Here is a 15,944-nt window from a genome sequence, read left to right as displayed (position 1 = left end):
CGTGGCAGCCAATGTGTGCAGCAAGGTCCCAAAAACTGCAAACCATAAATCACCAGATAATCTGTTTTAGTGATGTTGGTTGAGGGATAAATATTGGCCCGGACACCAGGAAGAAATCCCCTGCTCTTCTTCAAATAATTGGCATGAGATCTTTTACATCCACCTGAGAGGGCAGACAGGCCTCAGTTTAACTTCTCATCTGAAAGAGGGCACCTCCGACAGGGCAGCACTCCCTCAGTACTGCACAGAAGTGTCAGCCTGGATTTTGTGCTCTAGCGTGCGACTTGAACCCACAACCTCCTGACTCAGAGGCGAGTGTGCTGCTAATGAGCCACAGTTGATTTGATGCTGATTGGAGGTGAATGCTTGTAAAAAAAAACTTCTAAATCCACCTGATATGCTTTTGGTTGGTAAGTCAATCCCACATTAGCACACACTAATAGATTAAAGAAACAATTTGATGAAATCTGATGTAATTTCCATTCAAATATGGGAAGAGACCACTCTCCTAAAATGACTCATGTGGATGAGAATTTCTTCCAAATGTGAGCCTTTAGTGGGATCGTTCGCTGCCACATTTGAAGAATAAGTTCCAAACAGGACAGGGTGGGTTTTCCCCCAGAGCGGAATGCACTGGCTGGCCAACCAGTAATCTCACCGGGAGGTCAGGGGTTTAGAGGGTTAAATTATGAGGACAATTTGCATAAACTTTGAATAAAAACAGAAAATGCTGGAAATACTCAGCGGGTCAGGCAGCATCTGTGGAGAGAGAAACAGAGTTAACGTTTCAGGTCGATGACCCTTCGTCAGAACTGGAAAAAGTTAGAGATATAACAGATTTTTAAGCCAGTGCAGGGGCAGGGAATGGGAGGAGGGGAGGAAAGAAGAAAAGGGAAGGTCTGTGATAGGATGGAAGGCAGGAGAGATTAAGAGACAAAAGGGATGATGGTGCAAGGCGAAAGGAGATGGTAAAGGGACAAGTAAAGAAACAAAAGATGGCTCTAGATGAAGTGTAAATGGGAATGGCATAATCATCAACAGCTGCAATGTGAAAAAAAAGATAGGGGCAGAGGTTGTAGTCTGAAATTGTTGAACTCGATGTTGAGTCCAGAAGGCTGTAAAGTGCCTAATTGAAAGATGAGGTGCTCTTCCTCGAGCTTCCGTTGAGCTTCGTTGGAACAGTGTAAGAGGCCGAGGACGGATAGGTCAGAGTGGGAAAATTAAAGTGACAGGCGACTGGAAGCTCGGGATCACGTTTACGGACTGAACAGAGGTGTTCCGCAAAGCGGTCACCCAATCTGCGCTTGGTCTCCCCAGTGTGAGCAGCGAATACAGTGTACTAAATTGCAAGAAGTACAAGTAAATCGCTGTTTCACTGTGACTGGAAACCTAGTGCCCTGGGGAGTGCCATTGGCTTTGGGCCCCCGCGATATCAGGTGGCTCAGCTGGCCCCCAGGCTTCGTGGAGGAAGTTCAGTTCCTGGGGAAGGCCGAGACCGGCGGAGTGGGGGTAGAGGGAGCAGCTAGAGCGACAGAGGCTCAGGCTGCATTTGTGGAGCCTGAGGGGGTGAGCTTGTTCTTCCCAGCCCCACAAAAGTGAAGAGAAACTTATGCTTGGGAATCATCTTCGATTGGAACGCTGGCTGACACTGGTCGGACTGTGCGCAGTGCACATCCCACCCAGCTCAGTCCAAAATTGCCAACTGCCATTTTAAATGTGCCTATTGTCTGACTCAGTTGGACACACCGATTGCCCAGCGGTAGGCCCTGGGGGTATATTGCTATGGCCACAGTGACGGCGGCAGTGGGCCATCACCCATCATTTTCGGGGTGCTATTGCCCCGTTTCTGCTGGGTGCACGGCTGAAAATTCAGCCCCATGATATTAAAAGGAGATATTCAATAATCCAACATGGTGTATTCCGCAGCAGGAGACTTAATCAGTTAAACGCTCAACAAATGTTTATGCTTCAGTCAGGTCTCCTTCATAAAGTGCTGGGACATTCATTATAAGCTGATTAATACACGACCAGGTAGACCATTGGGGCCAATTTTCCTTTGAGGCGCCATGTTGCCAGATCGTGCGTGGGACAGGTCTTCTCTAGGGCAGGCCTCCGATCTGTCAGGAGGATTCTTGACAGATTGGAAATGCAGCTTTTCAGTGCATGCACTTCACATGCCTGAAACCGGCATTTCCGATGACCCTATGGGTGTGTACACAACGCGTACACACCCGTAGGCATCGGAAAATATGGGCCACTGTCTCTAGGAGCTGACCGCATACTGCCGAGTACTATCCGACCTCCAAGCCAAGGTTTTATATCACCCCTTCTGATTGGCTTGTATGCCGTAACATTGGATAAGTCTTAGGATTCCCACGCACCTGATTTGAATCCCAGGACCGTACATGAAACTCAAATCGACCTGTGATGTGTTTTTCAGCTGATGAGTAGAATTGGAGAGGGGAGAATCCATGGGCATGGAGTACATGTCCACTGGGGAAGAAAAACACCACACCCCACAGGAATCACAGTTCCTGTTGCTGAACCGCAACCAAGTGTTGGCCAGAGATGGTATTGGGCTGCAGCTGAGGAGCATCCTTTGAACTTGTAGGGGTCGATTTTAACTCGGGTGCGGGCAATTGTCGGGTTCCCCGAATTTCGTGATTCCCACACGAATCTAAATGGATGTGTGAGATTGATGCAATTTTAACTCAATTGGCCAATTGATTTCCAACGTGTGGAAAGCCTTTGCAAATGGGTTTTTCATGACTGCAAGTCCCCTCCGATGACGTCATCATTGCTGCTGCACTTAAGGTCTTCTGCAGGCTTCCAAGCTTTCTCCATTTGATGGCACAAGAACCTGCAGGAACAATGGCCAGCGGGAGGCCAAGAGCAGCTCCTAAGTGTGATGAGGCAGCACTACAGGCATTGGTGGATGGGGCTAGGGCCCACAGGGAGGTCCTGTTCCCTTCATCAGGGAGGAAGAGGCCTCCCAGTCAGACCAAGGCTGTGTGGATACAGGTAGCTGGGGAGGTCAACTCCTTGGGGGTCACACGGGGCACCTGGATGCAGTGCAGGAAAAGATTTCATGACCTTCAACGCACTGGAAAAGTAAGTATGAAGTTCCCATCACCCTCAATCTGATCCCCATTGCCTTTCCTCACCAGCACTCAGCTTTAGCAATCTCTTCCTCCACATCCCACTTGACACTCACATCCATGCACCCTTACCCATTCCCTCTCTCTCTATGCTCACATTCACAGAACTATTCGGCCACGCAGCCCTCACACTCCCTCACACTCTGATGCTTTGAACGCAACTGACAACGCACAGGGAGGGCCCTTGGTCTTGCAACCTCACTCCATCTTTGTCTCCTTCTAAGTATCTATGCTATGCAATCTCTACACTCACTTCTTCATTCTCACTCAACCTCCACTTGTCTCCCTCATTACAGGAAAAGAGAGCTCACAATAAAAGGGAAAGAGCGAGGACAGGAGGAGGTCCACCATCATTAGCCCAGCTCACCCCCTGGGAGGAAGCCGTCCTGGAAATTGTCGGGGTTGAAAAAGATGCGCAAGTTGGGGATGGACAGACGGGTGCATCACAGCAAGCTGGTGACAGTAGTTTTCCATCTCTCTCATTGACATTGACATTGAGTCACTGATAATGATTCTGAAGCTATAACAGATAGACTTATCATCATCTGCAATATGCAATGTGCATGTAACCTTGACCTCACATCTCTAACTCTTTCCTTTACTCCCGCACAGGACCATCGAGAGCCCCCATCCCCACTGTCCAGGAGGAAGAGCCCGAGCTTCCACACTCCTCAGAGGAATCTACAACCTCTGAGGGCGCAGCGTCAGCAGAAATAAGCGCACCCAGCACCAGCGCAGACACTCACACCTTGGTGGGACCTTCGGGACATAGAGTAGTGTTGTCACCTGGTGTATCACAGCTCACAAGTGAGCATCAGCAGATTGTGGAGACAGGGACAGCAGTGGAGAGTCCTCGTCGGAGGGCGCAGGACTCTGCCAGCTTGGCTCAGTTGTATGTCGACCCTCTGCCTCTGGGTCCATCCATAAGATCAGAGGTGATGGAACTCCATGCACAGATGCAAGAGTCTCTGGCAGGTTTTGTCTCTAGGGTCGCTGCGAGTGTGGAGCGAATGGAGGAGTCCATAGCGAACATGAGCAGAGCCTTTGTGGAGTCATTGGCGCATGAACGCATCAACACGGAAAGGATGGCTACCTACATGGAAATGATTGCTGCCTCCGTGGTAAGGCTGGCTATGGTAGAGGAGAGGAGGGCTCCGGCCATGGAGGAGGTTAGTCGCCAGGGTATGGAAAACATGGTGAGTGTTCAGAATAGAATGACATCTCTTGAGGAGCGATGGGCATCTATTGAACATAGAAACCAGACCTTCATGGAAGTCCTTCTGAGTAGGACTGCCATTGCAGATACAGGTCCCCATGGCCCCCCTGATGTGCAGCAAGGTAGTCTCCAGCCACTTGCAGGCGCGGAGGGGGAGCTGACCCATGAGAGGGAGGTTGGTGGCAGACCTCAAGGAAGTGGGGGTTCCTCTCCAAGCGCTCACACTTCCATGCCACTGCAGAGCCCTCGGTCAGAGCCCCACCGGAGTCCACACCCAAGTGAGATAGACGTCTCAACCCCTGCACAGCCGTAGGAGCAGCAGACTATTGATGAGCCCTCACAGGCTCGCCACCCCAGAGGACGCCCGCCAAAGGTGTCGAGACAGGAACAGCAGGAAAGTGAGCAAGGGGCCTCCACATCTGCTGAAGCCACAGGGGAACCACTACGTAGGAGCACGCGTAAGAGGAAAATAAAGCACAAGTAGTCACAAGGGTAGTCACTTGGGTGAAATTTTATGTATTGTTAAAAAAAGCCATCAGATGAATTCTGTCAATAAAAAGTCTGATGGCTACTGCTGTATTTGTGGCGTGTGTCATTTCACGAATGGGACTTTCACATTGAGGGCTTAGGATTACTTGCAATTGTCAGTATGCTGGACAAATAGCTAGGAATCCGCAGGGCCTTGGCCATTGTCGATGCTCAGGTAAGAAGCTGCGAGGCAAAAGTGCTTGATTGGCTAGGCTAAGCAAATCTGGCCAGGATGAGTGTGTTCCTTGCATCCGGGCAGCAATGTTCTGGCGTAATGCTGCCGCTGGTTGTTGGTCCTCTGCAGGATGGTTGTTTTCATCCTCCTCCTCCTCCTCCTCCTCATCATCATCTGAGGAGGGTATGTAAGGAGCCACTTGGTCCTCAGGAATCTGCAAGCCACGACGCTGTGCCATGTTGTGAAGTGCACAGCAAACCACGACGATTCTGGAGACCCTGGCTGCTGAGTACTGTAGGCCTCCACCTGATCTATCCAGGCATCTGAAGCGCATCTTCAGCAAACCGATGGTTTGCTCGATAATGGATCTGGTGGAAATGTGGCTGGAGTTGTAGCGCTCCTCAGCTTCGTTGGCTGGCCTCCTCAACGGCGTCATTAGCCAAGTCCTCAGGGGATAGCCCTTGTCTCCAAGTAGCCATCCGTGAAGTTGGTCTGGCGGTCTGAATAGCGGAGGCACACTAGACTGGTGCAGAATGAAGGAGTCATGGCAACTGCCAGGGTACATGGCACAAACATGCAAAATCTCCTTCTTGTGGTCACACACCAGCTGAACGTTAAGGGAGTGGAAGCCCTTGCGGTTGACAAAAATACCTGGATTGCGATGGGGTGCCCTAAGGGCCACATGTGTGCAGTCAAAGGTGCCCTGCACCCTTGGAAAGTCTGCCAGATGAGCTAATCCAACCGCTCACACCGTCACACTTACGCGATCCTTGGTGAAATGGATGTGATTGTGCGCGAGGGCAAAGAGGGCATTGGTTACCTGCGTGATGCAAGTGTGTGCAGCCACCTGGGAGATGTCGCTGATGTCTGCTGATGATCCTGAGGCAAAAAAGTTGAGTGCGGTGGTGACTTTAATGGCCACTGGTAAGGAGTGTCCACCTGGTCCTCTGGGCAGCAGGTCTTGCTGTATCATTGCGCAGATGTCAGTCACTACCTGTTGCGAAAGTTGGAGCCGCCTTTGGCACTGCTGCTCAGTCATGTTGAGGTAGCTGACCCTGTGTCTGTAGACCCTGTTTGGGGGATATCTCCTGCGCCGACGGGTTTCCATGCACTGGCCCCTTCTGGCCTGTGCTGCCTCAGGTGGGAGAGCAGCAGCCTGTCGCTCCTGCTGTTGCTGGTGCTGCTGTTGTTCCTGGTTCTGCTGCTGCCGCGCCTGGTGCTCGAGCACCTCTAACGCCAAGAAGGGAAGGAGAAAAATGGCTCCCATGCTTCTGGCATATGCCTCCGCTGAGGAAGCGCTGAGTGAGGGTGGCGAGAGGGGTTTCCCAGGAGTTCACACTGGAGATGTGTGTGAGGCTCCAACCTTCCACAGGTGTGGTTAAGCCTGGTAAAAGTTGCCCCAGGCCTGAAACAACAAAGTCCTGCCACCTGCAAATGATGACTGATCAAATCTCCTCTTTAATGGTTGACCTGCAGCTGATAGTCAGCAAGCCAATAGTGCTCACGCCAGGTTTCACAGGCGTGATCCCCACCAGGCATGTTTTACGTGGGAAAAGGGTTAAAAATGCAAGGGCCTGTTAAAATGGCATTATAAAGGCCAATTATTGCTGATTAAGGGCCTTAAAGGCCAGTCCCGCCTGTTGGAGGCAGGACTGATTCGGGACCATCAGACACACCTGGGTTAAAATGGCTCGGGGTCCCGCCCGCCAGTTTTAGCGATTTTAACCCCCCCCTCATGCTTCAAAGCCCACCTCACGGCTCAGTTAAAATCGACCCCGTAATGTCCGTTCTGGTCTAGAGCTGAACAAGGGCGGTGGTTCTGGGCGGTGGAGGCCAGTTCATTAAATATATTCAAGAAGGAGTTGGATATATTTCTTAAGGCTAAAGGGATCAAGGGATATGGGGAGAAGGCAGGGACAGGGTACTGAATTTGGATGATCAGCCATGATTTCATTGAATGGCAGAGTAGGCTCGAGGGGCCGAATGGCCTACTCCTGCTCCTATCTTCTATGTTTCTATACTATGTTTCTAAGATCAACAGAGGCAAGCAGACTTAAACCTAGGAACATAGGAATTGCTGGATCAAAAAAGACCAAGATCCATCTAGTTTGCCTTTTAGCATCCTGGTAGTCACATGATACAATGATAATGGAGTTGTTGACTAATCACAGCAATCAATCTCTATCAATTAGTCAACAGATCCAGAGATGACACAAGGAAAACCCAAGTGGTGGAGAACCATAGGTCCAAAGTTGCCTGTTTCTCCCAAGCAAGCTACACTTACCACATGTGTCTCAAATTACTCATACTGTATTCCAAAATGTTATTTTCTGAAGGAAATCTATCTATCTTGCATTTGAATGAATCAATACTACCTGCTTCCACCATCTCCCTAGGGAGTCTATTCCATAGATTGACCACTCGCTCACTGAAATATTGGCCACAAATTTAATGGAGGAGGCAGGATGGGGGCGGGAGAGCTGGTTTCCGGTCCCACTCCCAGCTGCAGCCACTCTGTAAACGGGATTTTCCCTTGATTGGCCCTGTTAAGCATGCCCTGCGGGCTTCCCGGCCAATTAACAAGAAGCGGGTCTGATGACGTCATTTGATGACGCGTCATCAGCCGGTTTCCTTAAGGGGACCACACCCACATGGAGTTTGACAGTTGTTCTGTCAGTGTTTGACAGCATTGAGGTGCTGCAAACACTGACAATGACTGCACAAAGGTGAACACTTGCACTCAGGCTCTCCAATAACTCCCTCCATATGCTTATGGAGGGAGTCACAGCACGCAGGGAGGTTCGCTTCCCTTCCAAGGGCGGAAGAGACCTCCCCAGGACACCAATGTAGCCTGGTTGCACATTGCACAGGAGGGCAAAAGCAGGGATGTCGTCAGGGGTCCCTGGCTACAGTGGCGCCAACCTTTCGATGATCTCAGTGGATCACGAAACGTTACTGCAAAGCCACACTCAAACTCACCCTGTTGTGCCACTCAACACATCCCCATCACTCTGCCTTCCATACCCTTCTCCTGCACATTCTTACTCACACCAACTACCTTGCACTTCCACCCAACCCTCTCTATCTACTTTATCACTTCCCCATCTCACTAGCCACCCCTCACATTCACCCTCATCCTACTGCAAGCATACAAACTAACAACACATAAGGGTAGGCACTTGAGAGGTTTAGCCAATGTCCATGTGAAGTTCCTGGTAATATGTTGTCATACAGTGAAATCTATTTTTCCAAAAATGCCCCTATTGGACAAATCTGTGCGCACCTTGAGAAGTGTCTTACTGAGTTCCAGTGATTGTTCAGACATAACTTCCCCATCCCGCTATAGTGATGAGTGTGCATGAAATGGCATGGGCATTAAAGGGATGCTTCACTGTTGCTGGTGTGGGATGGTCTCAACATGATGTGTCATGTGGCAGCCAGGGTTTACAGCTTCAAGTGAAGTAAATCTGGCCATGGTAATACCATTGCTGGCCTCCCAGGCAGCAATGTTGTCAGGGGCTGATTCCCTGTGTCCAGTGCAGCATCAGGTGATGGCGGAGAAGGTTGGTGATGTTGTTGGTGATGTTGGTGTTGGGGCTGATCGTGGAAGGATTCGGAGTACCAAGGTCTGATTGTTTCAATGGCTCCGATGTTGCTGCAATAGATGGCAGCTGCAGGTGAGATGACAGAAGCGATCTGTCAATGGTGAGAGAGGTTGTTCCAATGAGGTGGCACTGGACATACAGTTGGATCTAAAAACTTGTAAGCTAAAGAAATCTGTATATGTATTTCTGTGCTCTGAAACTGACCATCTGCAACAGTGCATCCTTTACACCACTTCTGCAGCTGTCAGCTTTTCACAAACATCAGAGCTGACTCAAAACACGGCATGTTGAGCTGGCATGTTCCCCGACAGCGGGTAACCCATGGGGAGAATGCAAAATTTGAAGTAAGCCTCAAAATAATCTTAAATTGGCTCTCAACAAGCCATTTAACAAGCTGAATTGTATCCTCCGCCGCTTGGTGTCGGGTTAGATCTCCGCTGACAGACCCGACACCTGGGAGACTTGCGTGGAGGCGGGTTGACTGCGGGTTTCCTACCCGCTGCCAATCTTTGCTATTTTGACAGCGGACCGGCCTCCAAACCCGCCCTCTGAGCTCTATTAAATTCGCGGCAGTTGTTTCTGCAGATTAGATTTAAATTGACTCCCCTAAAGGGAAATAAAACTGGTGATGAAACTGTAGAAAGTGAGATGGGGCCATTGCTTCACAAATAAACAATACCAGCCATAACATTTACAAATCTTTGTTTTCTGTTTTTCTCATTACAATTGAACTACACGGTAACCAACTCCAAGGAGGCAAGAAATCTGCTGCGAGCATTTCTGATTATTCCAATTCCAACAATCATATTCAAACACTACATCTGCTAGCATGTAGAAGTTAAGGGGGAAAAATTGGGTCGCGCCCCCTTTGGGGCGCTAACTTCACTGGGGCGCTACTTTTAGTAGAAATTGGATGGTAGCGCCCCAAGCAGGAGGCGGGGCACTACTGGAAGTACTCCCCTCCCTCTTGGGCCGCTCCAGCCCAATATCACGCCACGGTACTGCAGGCCTTCCCCTCCTGATTAAAGGGGAGGGGCCTTGTGCAGCACCAACCGGGTTCCAGCTGGGCCACCAGCGAGCGGGGTGCTGGCAAAAGAGCCCGGCACTCGAGGCTGCCCAATCACGGCCGGCACCCCACAGGAGGGGGCCAGAGGGGGAAGTTGCTGATAGGCAGCCAGCAAAAAAAATTGCCGCCTGGCACCTCCCCTTTAAATATCGCCGCCCCGGCCACCCGTACGCCCCCCTGACCCTGTCGGACATAGCGGTCGTCAGGGGGCGCGACCCAGGTTTGCAACTGGGGTGCGAGTGGGGCGCGGTGTACGGTGATTACGTCATCGCCGGTGGTGCAGCGCCACAGGCCGCTACTGGCTACTGCCGCCGCTAACCTCCCGTTGAATTTCGTGAGAGGCGTTAGCGGCACCGTGCCCAGGCGGCAGTTGCTTTGCGCCCAGTTAGCGCTCCCCTGGGGCGCAAACGGGAGATGCCAAGCAGCCGAATTTTGCCACCTAAGAATTTCTGTGAACATTTGCAAATCAGCTCAGAATATGACACTATCATCATTTTCAAATCAAATCATGGGAACCATGGTGTCAACTGCATAACTTTCTAATGATAGTCACTCACCATCCGGACTTGGAGGGAGTAGAATCCCTCCCTGTCCATATATGGCCCATGATTATCAGCAGGTTTCTAATAACTATGGGCTGAATTTTCATGGGGAGACGGGTTGGGAGTAGGGGGGCTCCGAAGCAGTCGGGAAACCCAGGAGAATGGATTTCCCACAGGCCCTGCTGACATTAACGGCAGGGCCTGATTTGCATGGGAAGCGTTTGTTTCCCACCCGCAGCCAGCCAGATTGAGAGACAGGCTGGCTTCGGACGGGTAGGCCTGCAGCACTAGGCCGCAGAGAGGAGGGAGGGATCGCATGGGGCCCGGGGGGGGGGGCCGGCCGGAGGAGCATGGGGTGGAGGGGGGAGGTGGTTGGGTGGGGGGGTGGGGCGGTGTTGCAAGAGAATCGGGGAGCGGCCGGAGGAGCGGGGGGTACGTTCGCAACAGGATCGGAGGCCAGAGAGCGGGGGTGGGGGGTTGCGGGGGTGGGGGGGTTGCAAGAGGATCGGGGACCGTGGAGCGGCCGGTGGGTGCGGGGTGGGGCGGTCGCAAGAGGATCGCCGGGGATGGGGGGGAGAAGGTGGCGATTGCAGGCAGAGGGGAGGAGGGAGGAAGGTGTCAGCAAAGATCGGCGTCTGAAGGAGTGGTGGGGGGGTGAGGAGGAGCGGGGGAGGAAGGAGAACGGAGGCGGGGGGGGGCAGACAACATTGGAAGGCTGGAGGAGCATGGAGGGGGTGGGAAGGAGGACTCCCGGCATGGGGGGGCAACATTAATGGGGGCTGTACTGGCGTGCCACCTCACCCTCCAGGATCTACGGCGGAGGGAGTGTAGGCAGCGAGAATGACGGGAACATTTGCGCAGAGGGATGAAGAGGGACATCAGGACTCTCAACAAGAGGCCTTACCCTCCGAGGGTATTCCGACAGCATTTCTCCTACCTTCAATTAAGTGAGGATCAGTGTATTAGATGGCTCTGCATCACTCTGCCACCTCCTCCAAACAGACCTCCAGCCTCACAGCAGGATGATTTACACCCCAGATCCCTTTTGCTCACCACATGCCCATCATACCATCTCTGTGTCATGCCATATCACAGCATCCTCCTGGGTGCAAAGGTGAAATGAGGGAGACCACAAAATATTGCAAACTCCCTTAATAAATTTACGCATAAACATATCACGCATATCACATTCATTCTAATAACTAATGACCCTTGTGCCTGCCATACTTGAATAGCTGTCATTGTGTCCAAGGCGTGAGATGTGGGTGTGAGTGTTGGTAGGTAGAGATTGTTGGTGTGTGAACGCTGGGGGTGTGGAGCTTTGGGCATTGTGTGAAGCTTGTGGTACAGATGGTGGTATGTAGCATTTGGTGAAGCATTCAATCACCCTGACCACCTGACTGAGGTGGATCTGCCATGAGCACACCTGCTTCAGTCCTCCGGCTCCTTCTCCTTGTTGTGCTTCTCCTTGCTGAGGCAGCTGCACAGCCAGAAATGCTGAGAATGAGGCGCTGCAGTATCAATGAACCTCCCCTTTTAAGTACTGGGAGAAGCCCGTGGCAATGATGACTTGAGATTAGACTGCACCCGATATTGATCCACCCTTTGAGTGTAACGCCACTGAGCTAAGCCTTTAAGACTTGATTTATCACCCCAATCATTTCTTTGAACAGTGAGAATGAATTTTGTGTGCAGTCTAAAGCATTCACTAATTCTCAAATTTTCTAAAGATACCGCCCATTCCTGGGCTATAATGAATTTCTAGCCAATAAACGTTCCACACGCCCCCAACCCACCCGTTTTTTTTAGGTTAAAATGCCCCCCTCTCTGTTTATAGCCGCCAAACGCCCTGCACTTTGTGCAAATGAGCTGCCTGGTAAAACATCCCTTGTTCCCTGCCACCCATGCTCCTGTGTAGTGGTCTGCCAGAGCAGATCCCTCCCCCACCCACCCCAGTCTCCCTCCCCCGTGTAGAACCCAATGGGATAAAAGATGGGCAGATTTTTCACTGGCCGCCCGATCCAATCCGATCCACTCCACCAGGTCACTGCCCAGGCGGTGAAGCTGAAAGTTACCCCCTCCCCATAGAGTATCACACTTTATGAGTGACATCAACATCGGAAGTGAACCCGCCAGATCTAAGACGATGTAAATTTCTTTGCTTCATGCCTTTCAGTTTTAAAAATGAAAGCATTGAATTTCCAGGTGATCGACGCCTGGAATTTCTCTTGATCGGGCCACCGTAGCCTCAGCAGAAGATGGGCAGAAACACCGTGTATCCGGCGGGAGTTTCTGCCGAAGTTACGGAGGCCCGATCTGGAAATCCCCGGTGCACATATTTAAAGAAAACATATCCATGGAAAGTGAAAGGCAGTCCGTTCACATTCATTAACAGTGACAGGAAAAACATTTACCTTTTTTTTCTTGTTTTGCAGAGAGAGGATCCAATGATCATATTGACCTGACTGGGCTGATTGGAGTTCCTCTACCACCATCTGTCGCATTCATCACAGGATATGAAGGCTTTCCAGCATACAGCTTTGGGCCAGATGCAAACATTGGTCGACTGACGAAGACCATGATACCTCAGTCTTTCTACAGAGACTTTGCAATCCTTGTGACTATCAAGCCAGCTAGTGATGATGGTGGGGTGCTGTTTGCAATTACTAATTCCTACCAGAATATTATTTACTTGGGAGTGAAGCTAACTGCGGTTTGGAACGACAACCAACAGATCGTCCTTTTTTACACGGAATCGGGTTCTCAGACCTCCCATGAGGTTGCCTCGTTTGAGGTGTCATCCATGACTGGCAAATGGACTCGGTTTGCTTTGTCCATTCAGGACGAGGTTGTCACCTTGTACTTGGATTGCGATGAATATCAGCAGAGTCACTTCACACGGTCACCTCGGGCGTTATTTTTTGAGCCAAGTTCAGGAATTTTCATTGGGAATGCTGGAGGGGCAGGGTTGAGCAAGTTTATAGTAAGTGTTGTAGAGGTTTTTTTGCGTTAAAAGCTTGAAATGTAAACGTTTGATGCTTTAAATACAGACATTTGTGTTATATTGGCAAAGAAGGTGTTGCTATGCTAGTTAAAAATGCTGCGGCCCAAATGTTTAATGTCTTGTTTTACCAGTCTCAGTAATTATTATTCAGATCTTAATATTTATGAAAAGGACTTAGTGGCCCGGATATTTACTGGGGTGGGTTTTGGAGCGGCATGGGTGGAAGTACGGGTTTCCCCAAATGCCATGGAGTACGTGATTTTTGTTGAACAGATTCCCCGCCCAGAAGCCAGCCTGATTGACATGCTTGGCTGAGTGTCGAGTGGGGAACACGCCAGAAAAGGCCGCAGCCCAGGATCAGGTCGGTTTAGTGGTTGTTGGAGGTAGAGATCGCCGGGAGTGGTGGGTACAGCGTGGTTGAGAGGGTGGGGGGTGATCGCAAGGGGTCGAAGATCGGGGGGAGGTCGAACACAGATCGCAGGGGGGGGAAATGGTCAGGGAGAGATTGGAGGGGGTTCGATGATCGCGGGGCAGATCGGGGATTAGTGATGAGGGTAGTCGGTGATGGGAGTGTCGAGAGGAGATCCTCACAAGGGGGGTTGCTAGTGCTGTTGGGAAGGATTTAAACTAGTTTGTTAGGGGGCTGGGAACCTAAGTGTGGGCCCAGAATGGAGAGAAACAAAGCTGGAAGTGAAAGTTAGAAAAGTAGTCAGCAAAACCAGTAGGGAGCAGAAACAAAGGCCAACAGTAAAGAGGGTCAAAGTACAGAAAAGTATTAAACAGGCAAAGTTGAAGGCACTTTATCTAAATGCACGTAGCATTCGCAACAAGGTGGATGAATTAATGGCACAAATAGAAGTAAACGGGTATGATGTAATTGCCATTACAGAGACATGGTTGCAGGGTAACCAAAGCTGGGAACTGAATGTTCCAGGGTACTCAACATTTAGGAAGGACAGACAAAAAGGAAAAGGAGGTGGCATAGCGCTGTTAATAAGAGATGAGATCGTTACGGTAGAGATAAAAGATCTTGGCTCGGCAGATCGTGATGTAGAACTGGAATCAGTTTGGGTGGAGCTAAGAAACAGCAAAGGGCGGAAAACATTGGTGGGAGTTGTGTATAGGCCACCAAACAGTAGTGGTAATGTAGGGCACAGTATCAATCAAGAAATTAGAAGTGCATGTAACAAGGGCAATACGGTAATCATGGGGGACTTTAATCTACATATTGACTGGGCAAATGAAATTACCACTAATGGTGTGGAGGACGAATTCTTGGAATGCATGCGAGATGGTTTCCTGGATCAGTACGTGGAGGAACCAACCAGGGAACAGGCTATTCTGGATCTGGTACTGCATAATGAGAAAGGACTAATCAATAATCTTGTGGTAAAGGGGCCTTTAGGGACAAGTGACCATAATATGATTGAATTTTACATTAAGTTTGAGAGTGATGTAGTCCAATCTGAAACTAAGGTCTTCAATCTAAACAGAGGAAACTACAAGGGTATGAGGGACAAGTTGGCCATAGTAGATTGGGAGACTGCACTAAAAGGTATGAAGGTGGACATACAATGGCTAACATTCAAGGAAATAATGCATAATTTGCAACAAACATATATTCCTCTAGGGCATAAAAACCCAAAAGGAAAAGTGATCCAACCATGGCTAACAAAAGAAATTAAAGCTAGTATTAAGTCAAAGGAGGAAGCTTATAAAGTTGCCAGAAAAAGCGGTCAGCCTGAGGATTGGGGTCTTTTTAGAAATCAGCAAAGGGGGACCAAGAAATTGATAAAGAAAGGGAAAATGGAATATGAGCACAAACTAACGAAAAATATAAAAACGGATTGTAAAAGCTTCTATGGGTATGTGAAAAGGAAAAGACCGGCAAAGGTAAATGTAGGTCCTTTACAGTCAGAGATGGGAGAAATGGGAATGAGGAAATGGCAGAGAAATTAAAGAAATACTTGTTTCTGTCTTCACGGAGGGAGATACAAAAAACCTCCCAGAAATACGAGGAAACCAAGGGTGTGGCGAGAATGAGGAACTTAAAGAAATTATTATTAGTAAAAAAACAGTACAGGTACTAGCAAAATTAATGGGACTAAAAGTCGATAAATCCCAAGGACCAGATGACCTATATCCTAGGGTTTTGAAAGAGGTGGCCATTGGAATAGTGGACGCATTGGTTGTCATCTTCCAAAATTCTATAGATTCTGGAACGGTTCCTGCAGATTGGAGGATAGCAAATGTAACCCGCTATTTAAGAAAGGAGGGAGAGAGAAAACGGGGAACTACAGACCTGTTAGCCTCACATCAGTAGTTGGGAAAATGCTGGAATCTATTATAAAGGATGCAATAACTGGGCACTTAGAAACTAATAGTAAGATTGGGCAGAGTCAACATGGATTTATGAAAGGGAAATCCTGTTTGACAAACCTATTGGAGTTCTTTGAGGATGTAACTAGTGGAGTAGACAAAGGGGAACCGGTAAATGTGATGTATCTGGATTTTCAGAAGGCCTTTGATAAGGTCCCACACAAGAGGTTGGTGAGCAAAATTAGGGCACATGGAATTGGGGGTAATATACAAGCATGGATTGAGAATTGGTTAACAGACAGAAAACAAAGAGTAGGGATAAACGGGTCTT

General features: G+C 49.6%; 1 protein-coding gene across 5 annotated transcripts in view; it reads left to right on the top strand.

Moving 5' to 3' along the window:
• Positions 1 to 15,944, top strand: part of LOC147115087 (collagen alpha-1(XV) chain-like) — a 483,626-nt gene that overhangs the window by 191,889 nt on the left and 275,793 nt on the right. For all 5 annotated transcript variants that reach the window (XM_085993355.1, XM_085993353.1, XM_085993354.1 and 2 more), the window contains one exon: positions 12,726 to 13,273. In XM_085993355.1, coding sequence (XP_085849481.1) covers positions 12,726 to 13,273 — 548 coding nt within the window. The remainder of the gene's footprint in view (positions 1 to 12,725; positions 13,274 to 15,944) is intronic.

The sequence above is a fragment of the Somniosus microcephalus genome, chromosome 7, assembly GCF_052327205.1.
Source record: "Somniosus microcephalus isolate GS21.2 chromosome 7, FLI_Smic_1.0, whole genome shotgun sequence".
Taxonomy (NCBI): domain Eukaryota; kingdom Metazoa; phylum Chordata; class Chondrichthyes; order Squaliformes; family Somniosidae; genus Somniosus; species Somniosus microcephalus.
This window is presented reverse-complemented; position numbering and strand designations above follow the sequence as displayed.